The following is a 21,462-nucleotide window of genomic DNA, read 5'->3' as shown; positions in this document are numbered from 1 at the left end:
CGGTGGAATGGGCGGACACATGGCAGATGAAATTTAACGCAGAGATGTGCAAAGTGATACATTTTGGCAGGAAGAATGAGAAGAATGGTACAATTCTTAAAGGGGTGCAGGAACAGAGAGACCTGGGGGTATAGGTGCATAAATCTTTGAAGGTGGCAGGACAGGTTGAGAAAGCAGATAAAAAAGCATACAGGATCCTGGGCTTTATAAATAGTGGCATAGAGTACAAAAGCAAGGAAGTTATGTTGAAAGTTTATAAAACACTGGTTCGGCCACAGCTGGAGTATTGTGTCCAATTCTGGGCACCGCACTTTAGGGAAGATGTGAAGGCCTTAGAGAGGGTGCGGAAAAGATTTACTAGAATGATTCCAGGAATGAGGGACTTCAGTTACGTGGATAGACTGGAGAAGCTGGGGTTGTTCTCCATAGAGCAGAGAAGGTTGAGAGGAGATTTGATAGAGGTGTTCAAAATCATGAAGGGTCCAGATAAAATAAATAAAGAGAAACTGTTCCCATTGGCGGAAGGGTGGAGAACCAGAGGACACAGATTTAAGGTGATTGGCAAAAGATCCAAAGGTGACATGAGGAAAAACTTTTTTACGCAGCTAGTTGTTATGATCTGGAATGCGCTGCCTGAAAGGGCGGTGGAAGCGGATTCAATCATGACTTTCAAAAAGGAATTGGATAAATACTCGAAGGGAAAAAATTTTCAGGTCTACAGGGGAGTGGGACTAACTGGATTGCTCTTACAAAGAGCCGGCACGGGCTCAATGGGCCGAATGGCCTCCTTCTGTGCTGTAACCTGTCTATGATTCTATGATTGTGCTTTACCTGCAAAGCAGAATATCGCTGCTAAAATAACATCCCGCACATAACGTCTGTAACTCCCGCTCGTCAGTATAATCGGGGCGTTTTGTGATGGAGTCACACAGTTGCTGTCTGCGAGCTGTAACACGGTCTGTACCTTCAAGGTCTCGGCTGCCTCGCAGACCAGATCTCTGCTGTTTGTTAAGGTCCTGTCCGGACTTTTAATGAAGTTTCGCAAAAAGACCGCGAGCTCCTTGAGTCGGCAGGTGCAGTTCCAGCGATTGAGGTCAAGGTTTAGCACCGAGAGCTTCGATAAGTACGAGAAGGAGTCGGCCATTCCCGACAGACTGTTCCCCGAGAGGTCCAGGCGCCTCAGACCCCTCAGTCCTCGAAAGGCATCCCTATGGACGTAATCGATGGAATTATGGGAGAGGTCCAAGATCTGGAGGTTCTGAAGGCTGGAGACTGAGAAGATATCTGCCTCCAGTTTAGTGATCTGATTCCTGCCCAAGTCTAGCGAACCGAGACTGACCATGTTCCTGAACCAGGTCCCGTTGATTTGGCTAATGGCATTGTTACCCAGTTGAAGTATCTCTAAGTTCGAAAGCCCAGTAAAAGTCGATTCTGTGATGGCCTCGTCTGTTATTTGATTCTGATCCAGCAACAGGATCCTGAGATCTGAAAGCCCGTGAAAAGCATCCTCCTTGATGTCCACAATTCCATTGTTGCTTAGCTTCAACAAGGTCAAGAAGGACAGGCTATCCAAACTAGGTTTGTCTACGGAAGGAATTGTCCCATCAGTAAGTAGCAAGGCCCTTGTGGTTAGGGGAACAGCTGCAACAATACATACGAGTGCATTACAGATCAAGAGATTTCAAAAGTCCTTGTGCAGTGTGACTTTAACACTTTAGTTTGAATTCAATGGGCCATTAAGTTCATGATGATGCAGCACAGAAGGAGGCCAATGCCCTGTGGGTGGCGGAGAGGGCCCAGGGGCTATGTGGCCGGGTCCTGCTCCGACTTCTTGTGTTCTTTAGATTTGTGGTTGGGATCAGATCAGCCATGATCTTATTGAATGGCGGAGCAGGCTCGAGGGGCCGATTGGCCTACTCCTGCTCCAATTTCTTATGTTCTTATGTTCTTATGTTCATTCGGCCCATCATGCCTGTACCGGCTCTTTGAAAGAGCTATCCAATTAATCCCAGTCCCCCCCTGCTCTTTCCCCACAGCCCTGCAAATTTTTTCCCTTCAAGTATTTATCCAATTCCCTTTTGAAAGTTATTATTGAATCTGCTTCCACCGCCCTTTCAGGCAGCGCATTCCAGATCATCACAACTCGATGCATATAAAAATGTATCCTCATCTCCCCCTCTGGTTCTTTTGCCAATTACCTTAAATCCATATCAAAACCTCTCAACATTTTGAACACCTCTATTAAATCTCCCCTTAACCTTCTCTGCTCTAAGGAGAACAATCCCAGCTTCTCCAGTCTCTCCACGTAACTGAAGTCCCTCGTCCCTGGTAACATTCTAGTAAATCTCCTCTGCACCCTCTCCAAGGCCTTGACATCCTTCCTAAAGTGCAGTGCCCAAAATTGAGCACAATACTCCAGCTGAGGCTGAGCTGAGGTTTTATAAAGGTTTAGCGTAACTTTGTTGCTTTTGTACTCTATGCCTCTATTAATAAAGCCCAGGATCCCATATGCTTTATTAACAGTCTTCTCAACTTGTCCTGCCACCTTCAAAGATTTGTGTACCTGCAGCCCCCCCCCCCCGCCCCTTAGAATTGTACCATGTAGTTTATATTGCCTCTCCTCATCACAAGGTATAGCTGGACGTGCGGTGATATGAACGAACCTGGGATGTACGTCAGGCCCTGACAGATGGTTGCATTCTCCGAGCACACGATGCAGGAGGGGGGGCAGCCGTAGCAGGCCCAGGGCCGAACTGACACGGAGAAGATCGCCGAGATCGTTGCCAGGATACCTGGAACAACACGACTCAAACGTTTAATGACTTCCCCTTTCAAACTGTGCGAACAGCTCCACGTATTTATTTATTCATTTCCTCTTTCCCCCACCTCTCCGAAAGTCTCCTCTTGCTAAGGTGCCGACTTACCGGGATAGGGTTCCACTGGCCGCATGCACTCCGATACCCCATCCAAATGTGTGAGCCTGGACAGTGAATGTCTGCTGGCTATTCGACTACTGGAGCTGTGCTCAACCGCAGTCCTCACCTCCATCGCAGGAGCGACTGGACAGTGATCACGAGCGTGAACCCTGGGTGATATTCCTCTCCCGAACTCAGTGTGGGTGGGTGGAACTGAGGCCAATTCCATCACCCGACTGGCACCTGGACTGTGAATGACAAACTGGGGATTGGCCCAGGACATCGCGGTCTGTAGTATAGCTCCTGTCCGCACATCACATGTCCCAAAATATATGGTGAAAGAAGTTGGTGCTGAGTACTTGGCTCAGTGACTCATTCATGCTTGAAGCAAAGCCCTACTTACATGTCACCTGTCCTTTGACCTCACTTGCTACAAGGTGAGGTAACAGAGAGGGTCGATGAGGGCAATGCGGTTGATGTGGTGTATATGGACTTTCAAAAGGCGTTTGATAAAGTGCCGCATAATAGGCTTGTCACCAAGGTTGAAGCCCTTGGAATAAAAGGGGCAGTAGCAGCATGGATACAGAATTGGCTAAGTGACAGGAAGCAGAGAGTAGTGGTGAATGGTTATTTTTCAGACTGGAGGGAGGTGTACAGTGGTGTTCCCCAGAGGTCGGTACCAGGACCACTGCTTTTCTTGATATACATTAATGACTTAGACTTGGGTGTACAGGGCACAATTTCAAAATTTGCAGAGGACACAAAACTTGGTAGTGTAGTAAACAGTGAGGAGGATAGTGATAGACTTCAAGAGGATATAGACAGGCTGGTGGAATGGGCGGATGAAATTTAATGCAGAAAAATGCGTAGTGATACAATTTGGTAGGAAGAATGAGGAGAGGCAATATAAACTAGAGAGTACAATTCTAAAAGGGGTACAGGAACAGAGAGCTCTGGGGGTATATGAACACAAGTCCTCGAAGGTGGCAGGGTAGGTTCAGAAAGCGGTTAAAAAAGTATACGAGATCCTGGGCTTTATAAATAGAGGCATAGAGTAAAAAAGCAAGGAAGTCATGATGAAGCTTTATAAAACTCTGGTTCGGCTACAACTGGAGTATTGTGTCCAGTTCTGGGCACCGCACTTCAGGAAAGATGTGAAGGCCTTAGAGAGGGTGCAGAAGAGATTTACTAGAATGATTCCAGGGATGAGGGACTTTAGTTACTTGGATAAACTGGAGAAGCTGGGGTTGTTCTCCTTGGAACAGAAAAGGTTGAGAGGAGATTTGATAGAGGTATTCAAAATCATGAAGGGTCTAGACAGAGTAGATAGAGAGAAACTGTTCCCATTGGCGGAAGGGTCAAGAACTAGAGGACGTAGATTTAAGGTGATTGGCAAAGGAACCAAAGGTGATATGAGGAAAAATGTTTTTACACAGCGAATGGTTATGATCTGGAATGCACTGCCCGAGGGGGTGTGGAGGCAGATTCAATTGTGGCCTTGAAAAGGGAACTGGATAAGTACTCGAAAGTAAAAACATTTGTAGGGCTATGGGGATAGGGCGGGGGAGTGGGACTAGCTGGACTCCTCTTGTGTAGAGCTGGCACGGACTCGATGGGTTGAATGGCCTCCTTCAGCACTGCAACCATTCTATGAGTCTAAGCTGTTATCCCGCGATGTAATTTCGAAGCCCAGGGCTAATTTTAAAGTTCAGTAATTAAGTGTAAGCAAATGAATTTACTTTTCATGTTGTCCCCGTTAAGGCACTTCCTGGTGGCAATTTACATTCAGTCATGAAATTTTGGAAAAACTTTGCGCAGCAGCGATCACCTTTGAAGGGTCCCTGCAGAAAGAGAGGGAAATACCACATTAGACTTGTGTAAATGGAGAAAGTGTAATCGGCAGGCACCGTGGGTGGTGACAATATATCACTGGAGTTAATGTAAAGTCAGATCAGATCGCTATCATCATCTATTCAACACTCAGCCCCCTAAACCTCTCCCCCTCTCTCTCCTCCTGTAAGATGCTGCTTAAAACCTACCTCTTTGACCAAGCTTTTGGTCACTTGTCCTAATATCTCCTTACATGGCTCGGTGTCAAATTTTGTTTGATAATCGCTCCTATGAAGCGTCTTGGGACGTTTTTACGACGTTAAAGGCACTATATAAATGCCAAGGTGTTGTTGTAGGTGATGTCATTTGAGTCAGTTGTGGCTTCACTTGAAAGAAGGAACTTGCATTTATATAGTGCGTTTCACATCCTCAGGACGTCCCAAAGTGTTTTACAGCCAACAAAATATTTTTTTTTGAAGTGTGGTCACTGTTGTAATGTAGGGACACGTAACAGCCAATTTCTGCACAGCAAGATCCCACAAACAGCAGTGAAATAAATGAACACATAATCTGTCTCTTTAGTGATGTATGTTGAGGGATAAATATTAACCAGGACCCTGGGGAGAACTCCCCTGCTCTACTTCAAATAAGATCTTTTACACTCACCTGAGGGCAGATGAGGCCTCGGTTGAACGCCTCATCCAAAAGACAATATCTCCGACAGTGCAGCACTCCCTCAGGACTGCACTGTGAGATTCAGCCGGGATTTTGTGCTCAAGTCTCTGGAGTGGGAACTTGAACCCACGACCTTCTGCCTCAGGGGCAAGAGTGCTACCCACTGAGGCAAAGCCCACATTTATGCAGGCTAGACTAGATTTGGAGTCGAGGTCCGGATCAGCCATGGATTGGCAGAACAGGCTCGAGGGACTGAATGGCCTCCTCTCGTCCCGTCCCTATGGAAGGGCAGTAGATGCCTGTGGGGTTGGAGCGTTGGAGAAAATGTCAAAGACGAAAGCGTTGATTTTGCAATCGATAGGCAGTGGTCAGGGAGCGAGGATAGATAAATGAGGTGAGGGGGGTGGGTGAAGGGGTTGATTGTAAATTTAGGGACATTTATCCAATGTTTTGCTTCGGTCTACTTGAACTAATAGTTTTTAACATAGAATTGCATCGAATTTACAGCACTGAAACAGGCCATTCATCCCAACAGGTCAATGCCGATGTTTATGCTTCACACGAGCCTCCTCCCTCCCTGCTTCATCTCACCCTAACAACATGTCCTTCTGTTCCTTTCTCCCTCATGTGCTTATCTAGCTTCCTCTAAAATGCATCTATGCTATTCGCCTCAACTACTCCTTGTGGTAGTGAGTTCCACATTCTCACCACTCTCTGGGTAAAGTACTTTCTCCTAAATTCCCTATTGGATTTATTGGTGACTATCTTATATTTATGGCCCCTAGTTCTGGTCTCCCCCACAAGCAGAAAAAATTTCTCCTACGTCTACCCAACAAACCCTTTCATAATCTTAAAGACCTCTATCAGGTAACCTTCTCCTTTCTAGAGAAAAGCCTGTTTACTCTTTCCTGATAGATATAACCTCAGGTATCATCCTTGTGAATTTTGTTTGCACCTTCTCCAGCGTCTCTATATCCTTTCTATAATGTGCACAGTACTCCGTGTGTGATATGGAGACCAGAACTGTGCACAATACTCCAAGAGTGGTTTAACAAGGTTAGCACAATATCTTATTCACTGTTATTTTACCCTTTATAGGAAAGACCTAACTTTTCAGAACTGGTTACCAATTTGGAGGAGTGTCTTTGCAACGTAGAGGTAAGAATGGGCCCCTATTTGAGTTGGATCTTTGTTGAATTAGATGGATGATCTTCGATGGGACCATTGCGATTTTTATTAGCCTTCAAATTCCTTACAGTTTCTCCTATCATTATCTAAAGTCTCGCTCTTCCTTCTCCTTGGATCCAGCTGATGTCCCCAGCCTCCAGTAACAGCAGCGGCTCCCTCTCGCCTTCGTCCTCCTCGGATTGCCTGATGGCCCGCGGGGGGCCGGGCAGGAGTCACGTGGCGGCTCTGCGTACCCGCTTCGAGCTGGAATACGCCCTGAACGCCCGTGCGTATGCGGCCTGGTCTCAGAGGTAAGCCACGGGATGGGTGACGAGGCGATGGGACCCTGGGTGAGGCACAGCTTCAACGTAATGTGTCTTTAGCAAGGATATCGAAGACTTAAAAATACATGGCTGCAAATTTCCTTGGTGGGGTGGGTGGAAATGGCAGAGACGTGGTTGCGCCAGTTCTGGGATTCCGCGGTCAATGGATCGCACTCTCTCCTCTTGAGTCAGAAGGTCGTGGGTACAAGTCCCCACTCCAGAGACTGGAGAATAAAATCTAGGCTAATACTCGAGTGCAGTACTGAGGGAGTGCTGCACTGTCGGAGGGTCGGTACTGAGGGAGTGCTGCACTGTCGGAGGGTCAGTACTGGGAGAGTGCTGCACTGTCGGAGGGTCGGTACTGAGGGAGTGCTGCACTGTCGGAGGGTCGGTACTGAGGGAGTGTTGCACTGTCGGAGGGTCGGTACTGAGGGAGTGTTGCACTGTCGGAGGGTCAGTACTGAGGGAGTGCTGCACTGTCGGAGGGGCAGTACTGAGGGAGTGCTGCACTGTCGGAGGGTCGGTACTGAGGGAGTGCTGCACTGTCGGAGGGGCAGTACTGAGGGAGTGCTGCACTGTCGGAGGGTCGGTACTGAGGGAGTGCTGCACTGTCGGAGGGTCGGTACTGAGGGAGTGCTGCACTGTCGGAGGGACAGTACTGAGGTAGTGCTGCACTGTCGGAGGGGCAGTACTGAGGGAGTGCTGCACTGTCGGAGGGGCAGTACTGAGGGAGTGCTGCACTGTCGGAGGGACAGTACTGAGGGAGTGTTGCACCATTGGAGGGACAGTACTGAGGGAGTGTTGCATTGTCGGAGGGGCAGTACTGAGGGAGTGTTGCACTGTTGGAGATGCTGTCCTTCAGATGAGACATTAAACCAAGGCAGTGTTTGCCCTCTCAGGTGGACGTAAAAGATCGCATGGCACTATTCGAAGAAAAGCAGGAGAGTTCTCCCCGGTTTCAGGGAAAATTGCATGTGTCATTCACATCGACGACTACAATCTGTCAATCTGGGACATTCTGCTATCACACCAGCTTTCTCATGTAGTTATTTTCTGTCGGCCTGCCAGCCAGTGACTAGGGTTCCTGGCAACCGTCGCTGTGTATACAGTAACAAATGGGCCTTCATATGTTGCTGTTTAAACAAATGTAATATCCAGAGACACTGTCAACCTGCTTAGAGAGAAAGATCCCTTGTATTAGTGTTTGTATTGGAAACAGTTCCAGGAAACACAAAAGTAGCTCTTTGTTTGTCTGTGGCTTGGTAATGGACGTTGGTCCAGTAAAGGACTCTGGGGTCTGGTAATGGACTCTGGTCTGGTCAGCTCTGGTCTACAATGGCTCACCTGTCGAGTCTATGACCTGTGGAAAGGTAGAACTTGTACTTTACAGATTTTAACCTCAGAACATCCCAAAGCCCTTGACAGTCAATGAAGTACTTTTTTTTTTAAGTGTAGTCACTGTTGTAATGGAGGAAACACGGCAACCAATTAGCGCACAGCAAGATCCCACAAACAGAAATGTGGTAAATGACCAGATAATCTGCTTTAGTGATGTTAGTTGAGGGATAAATATTGACCAAGACACTGGGGAGAATTCTCTTGCTCTTCTTCAAAAAGTGGGATCTTTTACATCCACCTGAGAGGGCAGACTGGGCCTCGGTTTAATGTGGTGATTTATTTTAATCCTGTCATTTTCACCCGTCCTCTTCTCTTCAACTGATAACCATCAGAAATTCGTGATGAGCTGATAGAAGACAAAGTAAATCAATGGGATCGTTCAGTCACTACTGCCCTTTGGGACTCTCTTATTACAGCTCTCCCTCCTTTCAAGATCTCTTTAGGGTGTACTTACCTACGTGTGCCCTAACCCATTGTCTCCCTTGCCCAGCCAAGGCTCACAGAGGCCACTAACATCCGACCCAGTTAAGATCAGAAAACTCAGCGCAGACCGGGGAATCGAACCTGGGACAGCAACAACAACAACTACTTCTTGCATTTATATAGCGCCTTTAACATAGTGAAACATCGCAAGGTGCTTCACAGGATCGATTATCAAACAAAATTTGACACCGAGCCACATAAGGAGACATTAGGACAGGGGACCAAAAGCTTGGTCAAAGAGGTGGGTTTTAAGGAGCATCTTAAAGGAGGAGAGAGGGGTCGAGGGGTGGAGAGGTTTAGTGAGGGAATTCCAGAGCTTAGTGTCTAGGCAGCTGAAGGCATGGCCGCCAATGGTGGAGCGATTAAAATTGGGGATGAGCAAAAGGGCAGAATTGGAGGAGTGCAGAGATCTCGGAGGGTTATTGGACTGGAGGAGGTTACAGAGATAGGGAGGGACGAGGCAATGGAAGGATTTGAAAACAAGGATGAGAATTTTAAAATCAAGGCGTTGCTGGACCAGGAGGTCAGAGAGCACAGGGGTGATGGGTGAACGGGACTTGGTGCGAGTTGGGATACGGGCAGCAGAGATTTGGATGAGCTCAAGTTTATGGAAGGTGAAAAGTGGGAGGCTGGCCAGGAGAGCAAGAGGTAAGTAGAGGACAGAATATCTGCTAATCTTGAATTTCTTAATAAAGTATTAAAGCTGCTGACACTAGATAAAAAGATTAAGAACATAAGATCATAAGAAATAGGAGCAGGAGTAGGCCATACGGCCCCTCGAGCCTGCTCCGCCATTCAATAAGATCAAGGCTGATCTTTGACCTCAACTCCACTTTCCCGTCCGATCCCATTGTGGTGATCTGGAAAGCACAGCCTGAAAGGGGAGGGGGAGCAGATTCATCGGGAACTTTCAAAGGGGAATTGGCTTTTTTTTTGACTCCTCATGAAGACCTCCAGCGTCTTTAGACTTTCAACTCTCCTGTTGGGAAACTTGAGTGGGCACGGAAAGTTCGATTTCTTTGTGTGAGGATTATTGTGCTGTTGAGTGACGAGGCGTCAACAGAGGGAAGCTGCCAGTGATGGTATTCACTGAGTTTTAAAAAAAAAAGGACCATCGCAATGTAAGGCTTACCTCTTGTAATGACAGTTACCTGATGGCCGCAGCCACCCTGGCCTCCTCTCATTAAGGATTTTCCGTGTCGGTCGTCGGCATATCAGAGAGAGTGTGGAAACTGTGCGCTCTTTGAAATGTATCCGTGTAACTAGAGGTCTGATTCTGACAGAGAATCAGCCCCAGCCCGGCCGGTGTTAGGTTTCCGCCTCGGGTTTAGATGTGGACGCACTCAGCTCCTGATACCTGAGAAGATCTGGGAACGTTTCCAGTGATACCAGGCTGGAGGCCGCGGGGCGGATTGTCCGGTTACTGCCCCCGAGTGTATCGGATTGTCAGGACGCGGGTGGAAATCGGGCGCACTCCCTTCCCGAACGTCAGATCTCCCCCCACCCCCCCCCCCCCATTCCAGTTTTCCTTGGCTCGTCTTGCCGCACCCATGCGATCGATATGAAGGATAGGCCATTGAAATGTAGGTAAATAAGAGAAAGAAAGAAAGAATTTGCATTTATATAGTGCTTTTCACAACTTCACAAAGCGCTTTACAGCCAATGAAGTACTTTTTTAAAGTGTAGTCACTGTTGTAATGTGGGAAACGTGGCAGGCAATTTCCGCACAGTAAGATCCCACAAACAGCAACATGATAATGACCTGATAATCTGTTTTTTTTAGTGATACTGGTTGAGGGATAAATGTTGGCCAGAACACTGGGAAGAACACCCTGCTCTTCTTCAAAATAGTGCCATGGGATCTTTTACATCCACCTGCGAGGGCAAACAGTGCCTCGGTTTAACATCTCATCCAAAAGACGGCACCTCCGACAGTGCAGCACTCCCTCAATATTGCACTGGGAGTGTCAGCCTGGATTTTGTGCTCAAGTTCCTGGAGTGGGGACTTGAACCCACAACCTTCTAACTCAGAAGCACAAGTGCTACCCTCTGAGCCACGGATGACACCTTAGGCAACTCTGCACCATGGCGTCCAGATACAGACCTCCTGGTCCTGCAAGGCCTCAATTTCAAAATTCAGATCTTCATGTTCAAATCCCTCCTTGGCCTCGCCCCTCCCTATCTCTATACCTCCCTATCCCTCCAGCCCTACACCCCTCCGAGGACTCTGCGTTCTTCCAACTCTGGTCTCTTATGCACCCCTCACTCCCTTCACCGCACCATTGGCGGCCAAGCCTTCAGGTGTCTCGGCCCTAAGCTCTGGAATTCCCTCCCTAAACCTCTCCGCCTCGCTCTCCTCCTTCAAGACGCTCCTTAAAACCTACCTCTTTGACCAAGCTTTTGATCACCTGTCCTAATATCTCCTTACGTGGCTTGGTGCGTAGAGCCCCAGTATGCAAACACCAAGTGTCACCATGTGCTGGGTTTCTACCTGTCCAACACACTGAGAAGGCTGGATCTGGCCACGTCCTGTCCAGCTGGACCGTTCCCCCCCCCCCCCCCCCCCCCCCCACCTGTCCCAGGTGGAGAAGTTCCTGAGGAGGAACCCTATCGACCACAAGGTCTTCAGACAGTGGCCGACACGAAATGTTCTCAGAGTCCTGCAAGGAAAGGAGAGGGCGGACTCGATCGGGCTTTTCCCCGACCAGACGGTCGATGCCATTCGGCAGAACATCTCGTCGCCGGAACTGACCAGCGGGCATCAGGATGCAGCCCGGGTGGTGGCGAGAAAGGCCCTCCCCCCCCCAGTGCGGTCCTTCCAACACGCGCGGAATCTCAGCGTCACCGCGAGCCGCCCCTCGAGGCTGCGGCGGGGAGGAGACCGCCCTCCACCTCCTGAGGGGCTGCCCCTTTTGCGCAGAGGGCGTGGAGAGAGATGCGTTGGTATCTCTCCCGGTTCATCCCCAACCAGCTCGGTGGCACAGGACGCCGTGCTCCACGGACCTATTCCCCCGGGACGCACGCCGAGACAGACATCACCTGCGGCTGGAAGACCATCAACTCGGCGAAGGAGGCCCTTCGGTCCGGCCGGAACCTGCTGGTCTTCCAGCTGAAGGAGCTGTCTGTGGCTGAGTGTTGCCGACTGGCACACTCCAAGGTCCAGGAGTATGTGCTGTGGGACGCGCTGAGGCGAGGTGCGGCCGACTCAAAGGCTGGATGGGGAAAGGTGACCCCATCTTGTATTGTACAGAATGTATGGAAAATATGTACTTAAAATTGTAACAATGAGATCGTCGTGCGTACGGTCTGCACCGATTGCTTTGAATGGCTGTGCTGCATTTTGTGCCCTTTATTTGAACTGTGTGTATCTTTAAATTTTATGAAATGAGGTATATTTTGAAATATTTTTAAAAAGGCTATGGTACTGGGCCCAGCTGTCATAGAACCAGAGAAAAGATACAGCACAGAAGGAGGCCATTCGGCCCATCCTGTCCGCGCCGGCTCGAAGAACAACCAGGTGCCCATTCTAATCCCACCTTCCAGCATCCGGTCCGTAGCCCTGCAGCTCACAGCACTTTAGGTGCAGGTCCAGGTACTTTTTAAAAGAGTTGAGGGTCCCTGCCTCTACCACCAATTCGGGCAGTGAATTCCATACACCCACCACCCTCTGGGTAAAAAAGTTTTTCCTCATGTTCCCTCTAATCCTTCCGCCAATCAGCTTAAATCAATGTCCTCTAGTTCTTGAACTCTCCGCTAGGGGAAACAGGTACTTTCTGTCTACTCTCTCTGGGCCCCACATAATTTTGTACACCTCAATCAAGTCTCCCCTCAGCCTCCTCTGCTCCAAGGAAAACAACCTCAGCCTATCCAACCTCTCCTCGTAGCTGCAATTTTCAAGCCCTGGCAACATTCTTGTAAATCTTCTCTGCACTCTCTCCAGAGCAAATACGTCCTTCCTGTAATGTGGTGACCAGAACTGCTAACAATACTCCAGCTGTGGCCTTACCAGCGTTTTATACAGTTCCATCATTACATCCCTGCTTTTTATTCTATACCTCAGCTAATAATGGAGAGCATTCCGTATGCCTTCTTCACAACCTTATCTACCTGTACTGCCACCTTCAGGGACCTGTGCACATGCACTCCAAGGCATCTCACTTCCTCTACCCCTCTCAATATATTCCCGTTTACTGCGTATTCCCTTTTACTGTTTACCCTCCCTATGTGCATTACCTCACACTTCTCCGGGTTGAACTCCATTTGCCACTTTTCCGCCCATTCCACCAACCCATTGATATCTTCTTGGAGTCTACAGCTATTCTCTTCACTATCAACTACACAGACAATTTTTGTGTCATCTGCAAATTTGCCAATCCTGCCCCCTATATTCAAGTCCAAATCATTAATATATACCACAAACAGCAAGGGACCCAACACCCTGTGGGACACCACTGGAAACGGATTTCCATTCACAAAGACATCCATCGACTTTTACCCTTTGTTTCCTGTTACTGAGCCAATTTTGGATCCAATTCACCACATTTCCCTGTATCCCATGGGCTTTTACCTTTCTGACCAGTCTGCCATGTGGGACCTTGTCAAATGCCTTACTAAAATCCATGTAGACAACATCCACTGCACTACCCTCATCAATCCTCCTTGTCACTTCCTCAAAGAATTCACTCAGATTTGTAAGGCATGACCTTCCCTGAACAAATCCATGCTGACTATCCCTGATTAAACCATGCCTTTCCAAGTGACAGTTTATCCTATCTCTCAGTATTGATTCTAATAGTTTGATCACCGCCGAGGTAAGACTGACCGGCCTATAATTGTTCGGCCTTTCCCTCGTACCCTTTTTAAACAATGGTACTACGTTTGCAGTCTTCCAGTCCTCCGGTACCTCCCCTGTATCTAGTGAGGATTGGAAAATGATCCTCAGAGCATCCTTCAAAAGCCTAGGAAACAATCCATCCGGCCCTGGTGACTTATCAACTTTCAAGGATTCCAGTCCCTCTAGTACTTTCTCTCTCGCTATGTTTACCTTATCCAATATTTCATACCTCTCCTCTTTAACTACTACATCCAGATCATCCCTTTCCTTTGTGATTACGGAGACAAAAATATTAATTTAAAACCCTACGCACATCCTCTGCTTCTACACACAAGTTACCCTTATCATCCCTGATAGGTCCCACCTTTTCCTTAGCTAGCCTCTTGTTCTTAATGTACTGATAAAACATCTTTGGGTTTTCTTTAATCTTACTAGCTAATATTTTTTCATGCCCTCTCTTTGCTTTCCTTATTTCCCTCTTTACGTCATCCCTATACTTTCTCTACTCCTCTAGGCTTTCTGCAGTATTTGGTTTTGTGTGACAGTTATAAGCTTTGTTTTTCTGCTTTATCTTGCCCCGTATACTTCGAGACAACCAGGGGGCTCTAAATTTGGCAGTGCCACCCTTTTTCTTTGAGGGGACGTGTCTGCATTGTACCTGTAGAATTTCACTTTTTAGTACTTCCCACTGGCTTGCCACTGATTTCTCCTCAAGTAGTTGTATCCAGTCCACTTCTGCCAAATCACCTTAGTTCTGTAAAATTTGCCTTCCCCCAATTTAAAATGTTTACTCCTGATTTAACGCTGTCCTTTTCCATAATGATGCTAAAACTAACTGAATTGTGGTCACTATCCCCAATATGGTCACCCACTGTCACTTCACCCACTTGCCCATCTTCATTTCCCAGGACTAAATCTAGAATTGCATCCCCTCTTGTTGGGCTTGTCACGTACTGGCTAAAAAAGTTCACCTGGACACCGATCAAGAATTTTGCGCCCTCTGTGCCGCTCACACTGTTTGAATCCCAGTTGATGTTAGGGTAGTTGAAGTCCCCTACTATTATTGCCCTCTTATTTTTGCACTCAGAAATTTGCCTACATATTTGTTCTTCTACCTCCCTTTCGCTATTCGGGGGTCTATAGTTCACTCCTAGTAGTGTGACTGCCCCTTTTTTATTTCTTAGCTCAACCCATTTGGCCTCAATTGATGATCCATTGAGCATACCATCCCTTCTCACAACTGTAATTGATTCTTTAATCAATAATGCTAACCCCCGTCCTTTCTTATCACCCACTCTATCCTGCCTGAAAACTCTATATCCAGGGATATTGAGCTGCCAATTATCCCCCTCTTTAAGCCAGGTTTCCGTTATAGCAATGATGTCATGCTGCCATGTGTCTATCTGTGCCCTTAGCTCATCTGCTTTGTTTGTAATACTCCATGCATTGAAGTATATACCCTTTAACCCCATCAAAGTCCTGTGCTGAACACTATTTAACCTTTGTGTCTTTTGCCTTTCTGAGTCACTAACTACATCACTAACTTTTTTTTATTTGTTCATGGGATGTGGGCGTCGCTGGCGAGGCCGGCATTTATTGCCCATCCCTAATTGCCCTTGAGAAAGTGGTGGTGAGCTGCCGCCTCGAACCGCTGCAGTCCGTGTGGTGACGGTTCTCCCACAGTGCTGTTAGGAAGGGAGTTCCAGAATTTTGACCCAGCGATGATGAAGGAACGGCAATATATTTCCAAGTCAGGATGGTGTGTGACTTGGAGGGGAGCATGCAGGTGGTGTTGTTCCCATGTGCCTGCTGCCCTTTTCCTTCTAGGTGGTCGAGGTCGTGGGTTTGGGAAGTGCTGTCGAAGAAGCCTTGGCGAGTTGCTGCAGTGCATCCTGTGGATGGTACACACTGCAGCCACTGTGCGTCGGTGGTGGAGGGAGTGAATGTTTAGGGTGGTGGATGGGGTGCCAATCAAGCGGGCTGCTTTGTCCTGGATGGTGTCGAGCTTCTTGAGTGTTGTTGGAGCTGCACTCATCCAGGCAAGTGGAGAGTATTCCATCACACTCCTGACTTGTGCCTTGTAGATGGTGGAAAGGCTTTGGGGAGTCAGGAGGTGAGTCACTCGCCACAGAATACCCAGCCTCTGCCCTGCTCTTGTAGCCACAGTATTTATGTGGCTGGACCAGTTACGTTTCTGGTCAATGGTGTCCCTCAGGATGGTGGGGGTTTCGGCGATGGTAATGCCATTGAATGTCAAGGGGAGGTGGTTAGACTCTCTCTTATTGGAGATGGTCATTGCCTGGCGCGAATGTTACTTGCCACTTATGAGCCCAAGCCTAGATGTTATCCAGGTCTTGCTGCATGCGGGCATGGACTGCTTCATTATCTGAGGGGTTGCGAATGGAACTGAACACTGCAATCATCAGCGAACATCCCCATTTCTGACCTTATGATGGAGGGAAGGTCATTGATGAAGCAGCTGAAGATGGTTGGGCCTAGGACACTGCCCTGAGGAACTCCTGCAGCAACGTCCTGGGGTTGAGATGATTGGCCTCCAACAACCACTACCATCTTTCTTTGTGCTAGGTATGATTCCAGCCACTGGAGAGCTTTTCCACTGATTCCCATTGACTTCAATTTTACTAGGGCTCCTTGAGTCATAGAGTCATAGAGTTATACAGCACGGATAGAGGCCCTTCGGCCCATCGTGTCCGCGCCGGCCATCAAGCCCTGTCTACTCTAATCCCATATTCCAGCATTTGGTCCGTAGCCTTGTATGCTATGGCATTTCAAGTGCTCATCCAAATGCTTCTTGAATGTTGTGAGGGTTCCTGCCTCCACAACCCTTTCAGGCAGTGAGTTCCAGACTCCAACCACCCTCTGGGTGAAAAAGTTCTTTCTCAAATCCCCTTTAAACCTCCCGCCTTTTACCTTGAATCTATGTCCCCTTGTTATAGAACCCTCAACGAAGGGAAAAAGCTCCTTAGTATCCATCCTATCTGTGCCCCTTGGTGCCACACTCGGTCAAATGCTGCCTTGATGTCAAGGGCAGTCACTCTCACCTCACCTCTGGAATTCAGCTCTTTTGTCCATGTTTGGACCAAGGCTGTAATGTGGTCTGGAGCTGAGTGGTCCTGGCGGAACCCAAACTGAGCATCAGTGAGCAGGTTATTGGTGAGTAAATGCCGCTTGATAGCACTGTCGACGACACCTTCCATCACTTTGCTGATGATTGAGAGTAGACTGATGGGGCGGTAATTGGCCGGATTGGATTTGTCCTGCTTTTTGTGGACAGGATATACCTGGCAATTTTCCACTTTGTCAGGTCGATGCCAGTGTTGTAGCTGTACTGGAACAGCTTGGCTCGAGGCGCAGCTAGTTCTGGAGCACAAGTCTTCACCACTACAGCCGGGATGTTGTCGGGGCCCATAGCCTTTGCTGTATCCAGTGCACTCAGCCGTTTCTTGATATCACGTGGAGTGAATCGAATTGGCTGAAGACTGGTTTCTGTGATGGTGGGGATATTGGGAGGAGGCCGAGATGGATCATCCACTCGGCACCTCTGGCTGAAGATGGTTGCAAACGCTTCAGCCTTGTCTTTTGCACTCACGTGCTGGACTCTGCCATCATTGAGGATGGGGATGTTTACAGAGCCGCCTCCTCCTCCCGTTAGTTGTTTAATTGTCCACCACCATTCACGACTGGTTGTGGCAGGACTGCAGAGCTTTGATCTGATCCGTTGGTTGTGGAATCGCTTAGCTCTGTCTATAGCATGTTGCTTCCGCTGTTTAGCATGCATGTAGTCCTGAGTTGTAGCTTCACCAGGTTGGCACCTCATTTTTAGGTACGCCTGGTGCTGCTCCTAGCATGCTCTTCTACACTCCTCATTGAACCAGGGTTGATCCCCTGGCTTGTTGGTAATGGTAGAGTGAGGAATATGCCAGGCCATGAGGTTACAGATTGTGCTGGAATACAATTCTGCTGCTGCTGATGGCCCACAGTGTCTCATGGATGCCCAGTTTTGAGCTGCCAGATCTGTTCTGAATCTATCCCATTTAGCACGGTGGTAGTGCCACACAACACATTGGATGGTGTACTCAGTACCAAGATGGGACTTCGTCTCCACGAGGACTGTGCGGTGGTCACTCCTACCAATACTGTCATGGACAGATGCATCTGCGACAAGTAGATTGATGAGGATGAGGTCAAGTAGGTTTTTCCCTCATGTTGGTTCGCTCACCATCTGCCACAGGCCCAGTCTGGCAGCTATGTCCTTCAGGACTTGGCCAGCTCGGTCAGTCGTGGTGCTACCGAGCCACTCTTGGTGATGGACATTGAAGTCCCCCACCCAGAGTACATTCTGTGCCCTTGCTACCCTCAGTGCTTCCTCCAAGTGATGCTCAACATGGAGGAGGACTGATTCATCCTCTACTTTTCTACTTCCCGTTTCCTGGTCTGAAATTGTCCTATCTGTACCCGCCCTTTGGTTCCCATCCCCCTGCCATACTAGTTTAAACCCTCCCCAACAGAACTAGCAAATGCTCCCAGGAGGATATTGGTCCCGGTTCTGCTTGGGTGCAACCCGTCCAGCTTGTACAGGTCCCGCCTTTCCCAGAATCGGTCCCAATGCCTTAGGAATTTAAACCCCTCCCTCCTACACCATCTCTCAAGCCGTGCATTCATCCGGTCGATTCTCCTATTTCTGCTCTCGCTAGCACCTGGCACTGGGAGTAATCCTGAGGTTACTACCTTAGAGGCCCTGCTTTTTAATTTATTTCCTAACTCTCTCTCTTCTGCTTGCAGGACCTCATCCCTTTTTTCATGAGTTCTAATCCCACCACGGCTAGTTAGGAAACTAAATCGGGTAGTTGGTGGGCTAGATACAGAAAAAAATGTCCATGAAAGTTGCTGAAATGCTGTAAAAAAAAAAATTAAACAAAATGCGTTCACCAATGTCCGTCAGGGAAGGGAGCCTGACCTAGGTCTGGACTACACGTGACTCCTGTCCCACGCTGTGCCCTCAGGGCAACTAAAGATGGGCAATAGATGTGGCCTTGCCAGTGCTGCCCACACCCTGAGGGCAACTTTTTAGAAAAATGTATTCAAACCTGTTACGTTTCCTTCATTTCAAAATCATGAGGGGTTTTGATAGAGTGAACGGGGAGAAACTGTTTCCAGTGGCAGGAGGGTCGGTAACCAGAGGACACAGATTTAAGGTAATCGGCAAAAGAACCAGAGGGGAGATGAGGAGAATTTTTTTTTTACGTAGCGAGTTGTTCTGATCTGGAATGCGCTGCCTGAAAGGGCGGTGGAAGCAGATTCAATAATAACTTTCAAAAGGGAATTGGATAAATACTTGAAGGGGAAATATATGCGGGGCTATGGGGTAAGAACGGGGGGAGTGGGACTAATTGGATAGTTCTTTCAAAGAGCCGGTACAGGCTCGATGGGCCGAATGGCCTCTTTAGTGTAAGATTCTATAATCCTATTATTTTTTTTTCCCAGCGGCAATGAGCGTCGTTCTTCTCAAGGACTTCCTGTGGAGGACCTCAGGAAGAATCTGCAGTATCCGCCGATTGACGTAAATGGTAAGTGGCATGCAAGCTGGCATTGTTCCCCATTTCAGCCATCGTACAGCTAGATTGCCATGGTTGCTGCTTTGGTTAGTAGCTTAGTGACCCACGAGGTGTCAGCCATGGCTCAGTGGGTGACGCCCTCGCCACTGAGCCCGATGGTTGTGGGTTCAAGTCCCACTCCCACTCCCACTCTAGGCTAACACTCCCAGAGTAGTACTGAGGGAGTGCTGCACTGTCGGAGGTGCCGTCTTTTGGATGAGACGTTAAAGTGATGCCCCATTTGCACTCTGATCTAAGAAGATCCCATGCCACTATTTGAAGAAGAGCAGGGGTGTCCTCTCTGGTGTCCTGGCCAATGTTTGTCCCTCAACCAACATCACTCAAACAAATGGCCTGGGCATTTACCTTATTGCTGTTTGTGGGATCTTGCTGTGTGCAAATTAGCTGTTGCGTCTCCTACATTACAACAGTGACTACACTTCAAAAGTGCTTCATTGGCTGTAAAGTGCTTTGGGACGTCCTGAGGTCATGAAAGGTGCTGTATAAATGCAAGTCTTTCTTTAGAATATGGAATGCTGTTCCACGAGGGACTGTTGAGGCACAGACCAGAACATCGTTAAAAAGGGGAATTGCATAAGCATTTGAAAAGGAAGAATGTAAAAAGGAGACGGGGAAATGCGATGAAAGTAGACGGCCGCCAGTTGAAGAGCTAGCACCGGCACAACGGGCCGAGTGGCCTCCTCCTATGCTTGTAATTCCGATGATTCTGAGCCCAGGAACGCTATGAGCAGGAATACCTTAGATCCTGGAGTGCAGCTTTAAAATGATCCCTTATTTATGTTGCAGGTTACGTGTCTGACCCTCTGAGCACCATGCGGTACAACTCCTGCAGCAGCGGGAGTTGCGAAGATAGCTCCTGAAATCCCACGGCATCGGTTTGTAGCTGAATAAATCCCAGGAGCGTGAGGGAATAACTGGCGGAGGAGGAGGAGGAGGAGCAGCTGAATCGACAACACGTAACGGCATTAAAATACCAATTAGGCAGATAATATTGCTGAGTATTTTGGCCCCAGTTGACACACTTCTGTTCCACTGCTGTTAATTTAGTTAAACTCTCATATTCCCTAATATAGATTTACATAGAATTCACAGCACAGAAACAGGCCATTCGGCCCATCTGGTCTGTGCCGGTGTTTATGCTCCACACGAGCCTCCTCCCTCCCCTCTTCATCTCATCCTATCACCATATCCTTCTATTCCTTTCTCCCTCATGTGTTTATCTAGATTCCCCTTAAATGCATCTATTCTATTTGCCTCAACTACTCCTTGTGGGAGTGAGTTCCACATTCTCACCACTCTCTGGGTAAAGAAGTTTCTCCTGAATTCCCTATTGGATTTATTAGTGACTATCTTATATTTATGACCCCTAGTTCTGGTCTCCCCCACAAGTGGAAACATCTTCTCTACGTCTACCCTATCGAACCCTTTCGTAATTTTATAGACCGCTATCAGGTCACCCCTCAGCCTTCTCATTTCTAGAGAAAAGAGCCCCAGCCTGTTCAGCCTTTCCTGAAAGGTATAACCTCTCAGGTCTGGTATCATCTTTGTAAAATGTGATGAAGTGTTGTATAAACTGAAACAAACTGTATAGCTTTATCAATAGGTTAACTAACAGAGTAACTGACTGCAAAGATTGTGTTTTAAGTTTCGAGATATCAGAGTAGAATGTAATTTTTCCAAAGATTAAAGTGTTATTCGTTGAGATCAATTTTAAGTGGCTGCTTGTCACGTCTCTTTCCCTCGCTCTCTGGTCTGCTGATTGTGATCACACTGAATTCAGTGCGAAGGGAGGCAACAGCACAATACAGCTCAGGCACCCAGGTCCATCCTGACTCCCATCCTCCTCCTCGTCTCCCGAAGGCGTTACCTCCCCGGAGATACGATTCCACACAGAGGCGAGCAGCCCGCCAATGCCTCACCCGAGTGCCCCTTCTTTACGCACGAGACTGGACAATGAGTGATGGTAGGCTATTCGACTGTGAAGGTATCACTGCTGAGCTTGTACCTGACCTCCCCAGAATGTGCACGCATACGCAGACACACACACACGCATGCATGCACGCACGCTTCCTGGCACTGGATGGTGATCAGGAACGAAAGAAAGAACTTGCATTTATATAGCGCCTTTCACCACCTCAGGACGTCCCAAAGCGCTTTACAGCCAATGAAGTACTTTTGAAGAGTAGTCACTGTTGTAATGT

At 48.1% G+C, this 21,462-nt stretch overlaps 1 protein-coding gene across 2 annotated transcripts in view; it reads left to right on the top strand.

Annotated features, from left to right (window-relative positions):
* The window catches only part of tnni3k (TNNI3 interacting kinase), a 77,379-nt gene extending 56,410 nt beyond the window's left edge, over positions 1 to 20,969 (top strand). For both annotated transcript variants that reach the window (XM_067989779.1, XM_067989780.1), the window contains exons 22-25: positions 6,519 to 6,578; positions 6,729 to 6,898; positions 19,131 to 19,213; positions 20,048 to 20,969. In XM_067989779.1, coding sequence (XP_067845880.1) covers positions 6,519 to 6,578; positions 6,729 to 6,898; positions 19,131 to 19,213; positions 20,048 to 20,121 — 387 coding nt within the window. In that variant the 3' untranslated portion in view covers positions 20,122 to 20,969. The remainder of the gene's footprint in view (positions 1 to 6,518; positions 6,579 to 6,728; positions 6,899 to 19,130; positions 19,214 to 20,047) is intronic.
* Positions 20,970 to 21,462: the final 493 nt, after the last annotated feature.

The sequence above is a fragment of the Heptranchias perlo genome, chromosome 9 (assembly GCF_035084215.1).
Source record: "Heptranchias perlo isolate sHepPer1 chromosome 9, sHepPer1.hap1, whole genome shotgun sequence".
Classification (NCBI taxonomy): Eukaryota; Metazoa; Chordata; class Chondrichthyes; order Hexanchiformes; family Hexanchidae; genus Heptranchias; species Heptranchias perlo.
This window is presented reverse-complemented; position numbering and strand designations above follow the sequence as displayed.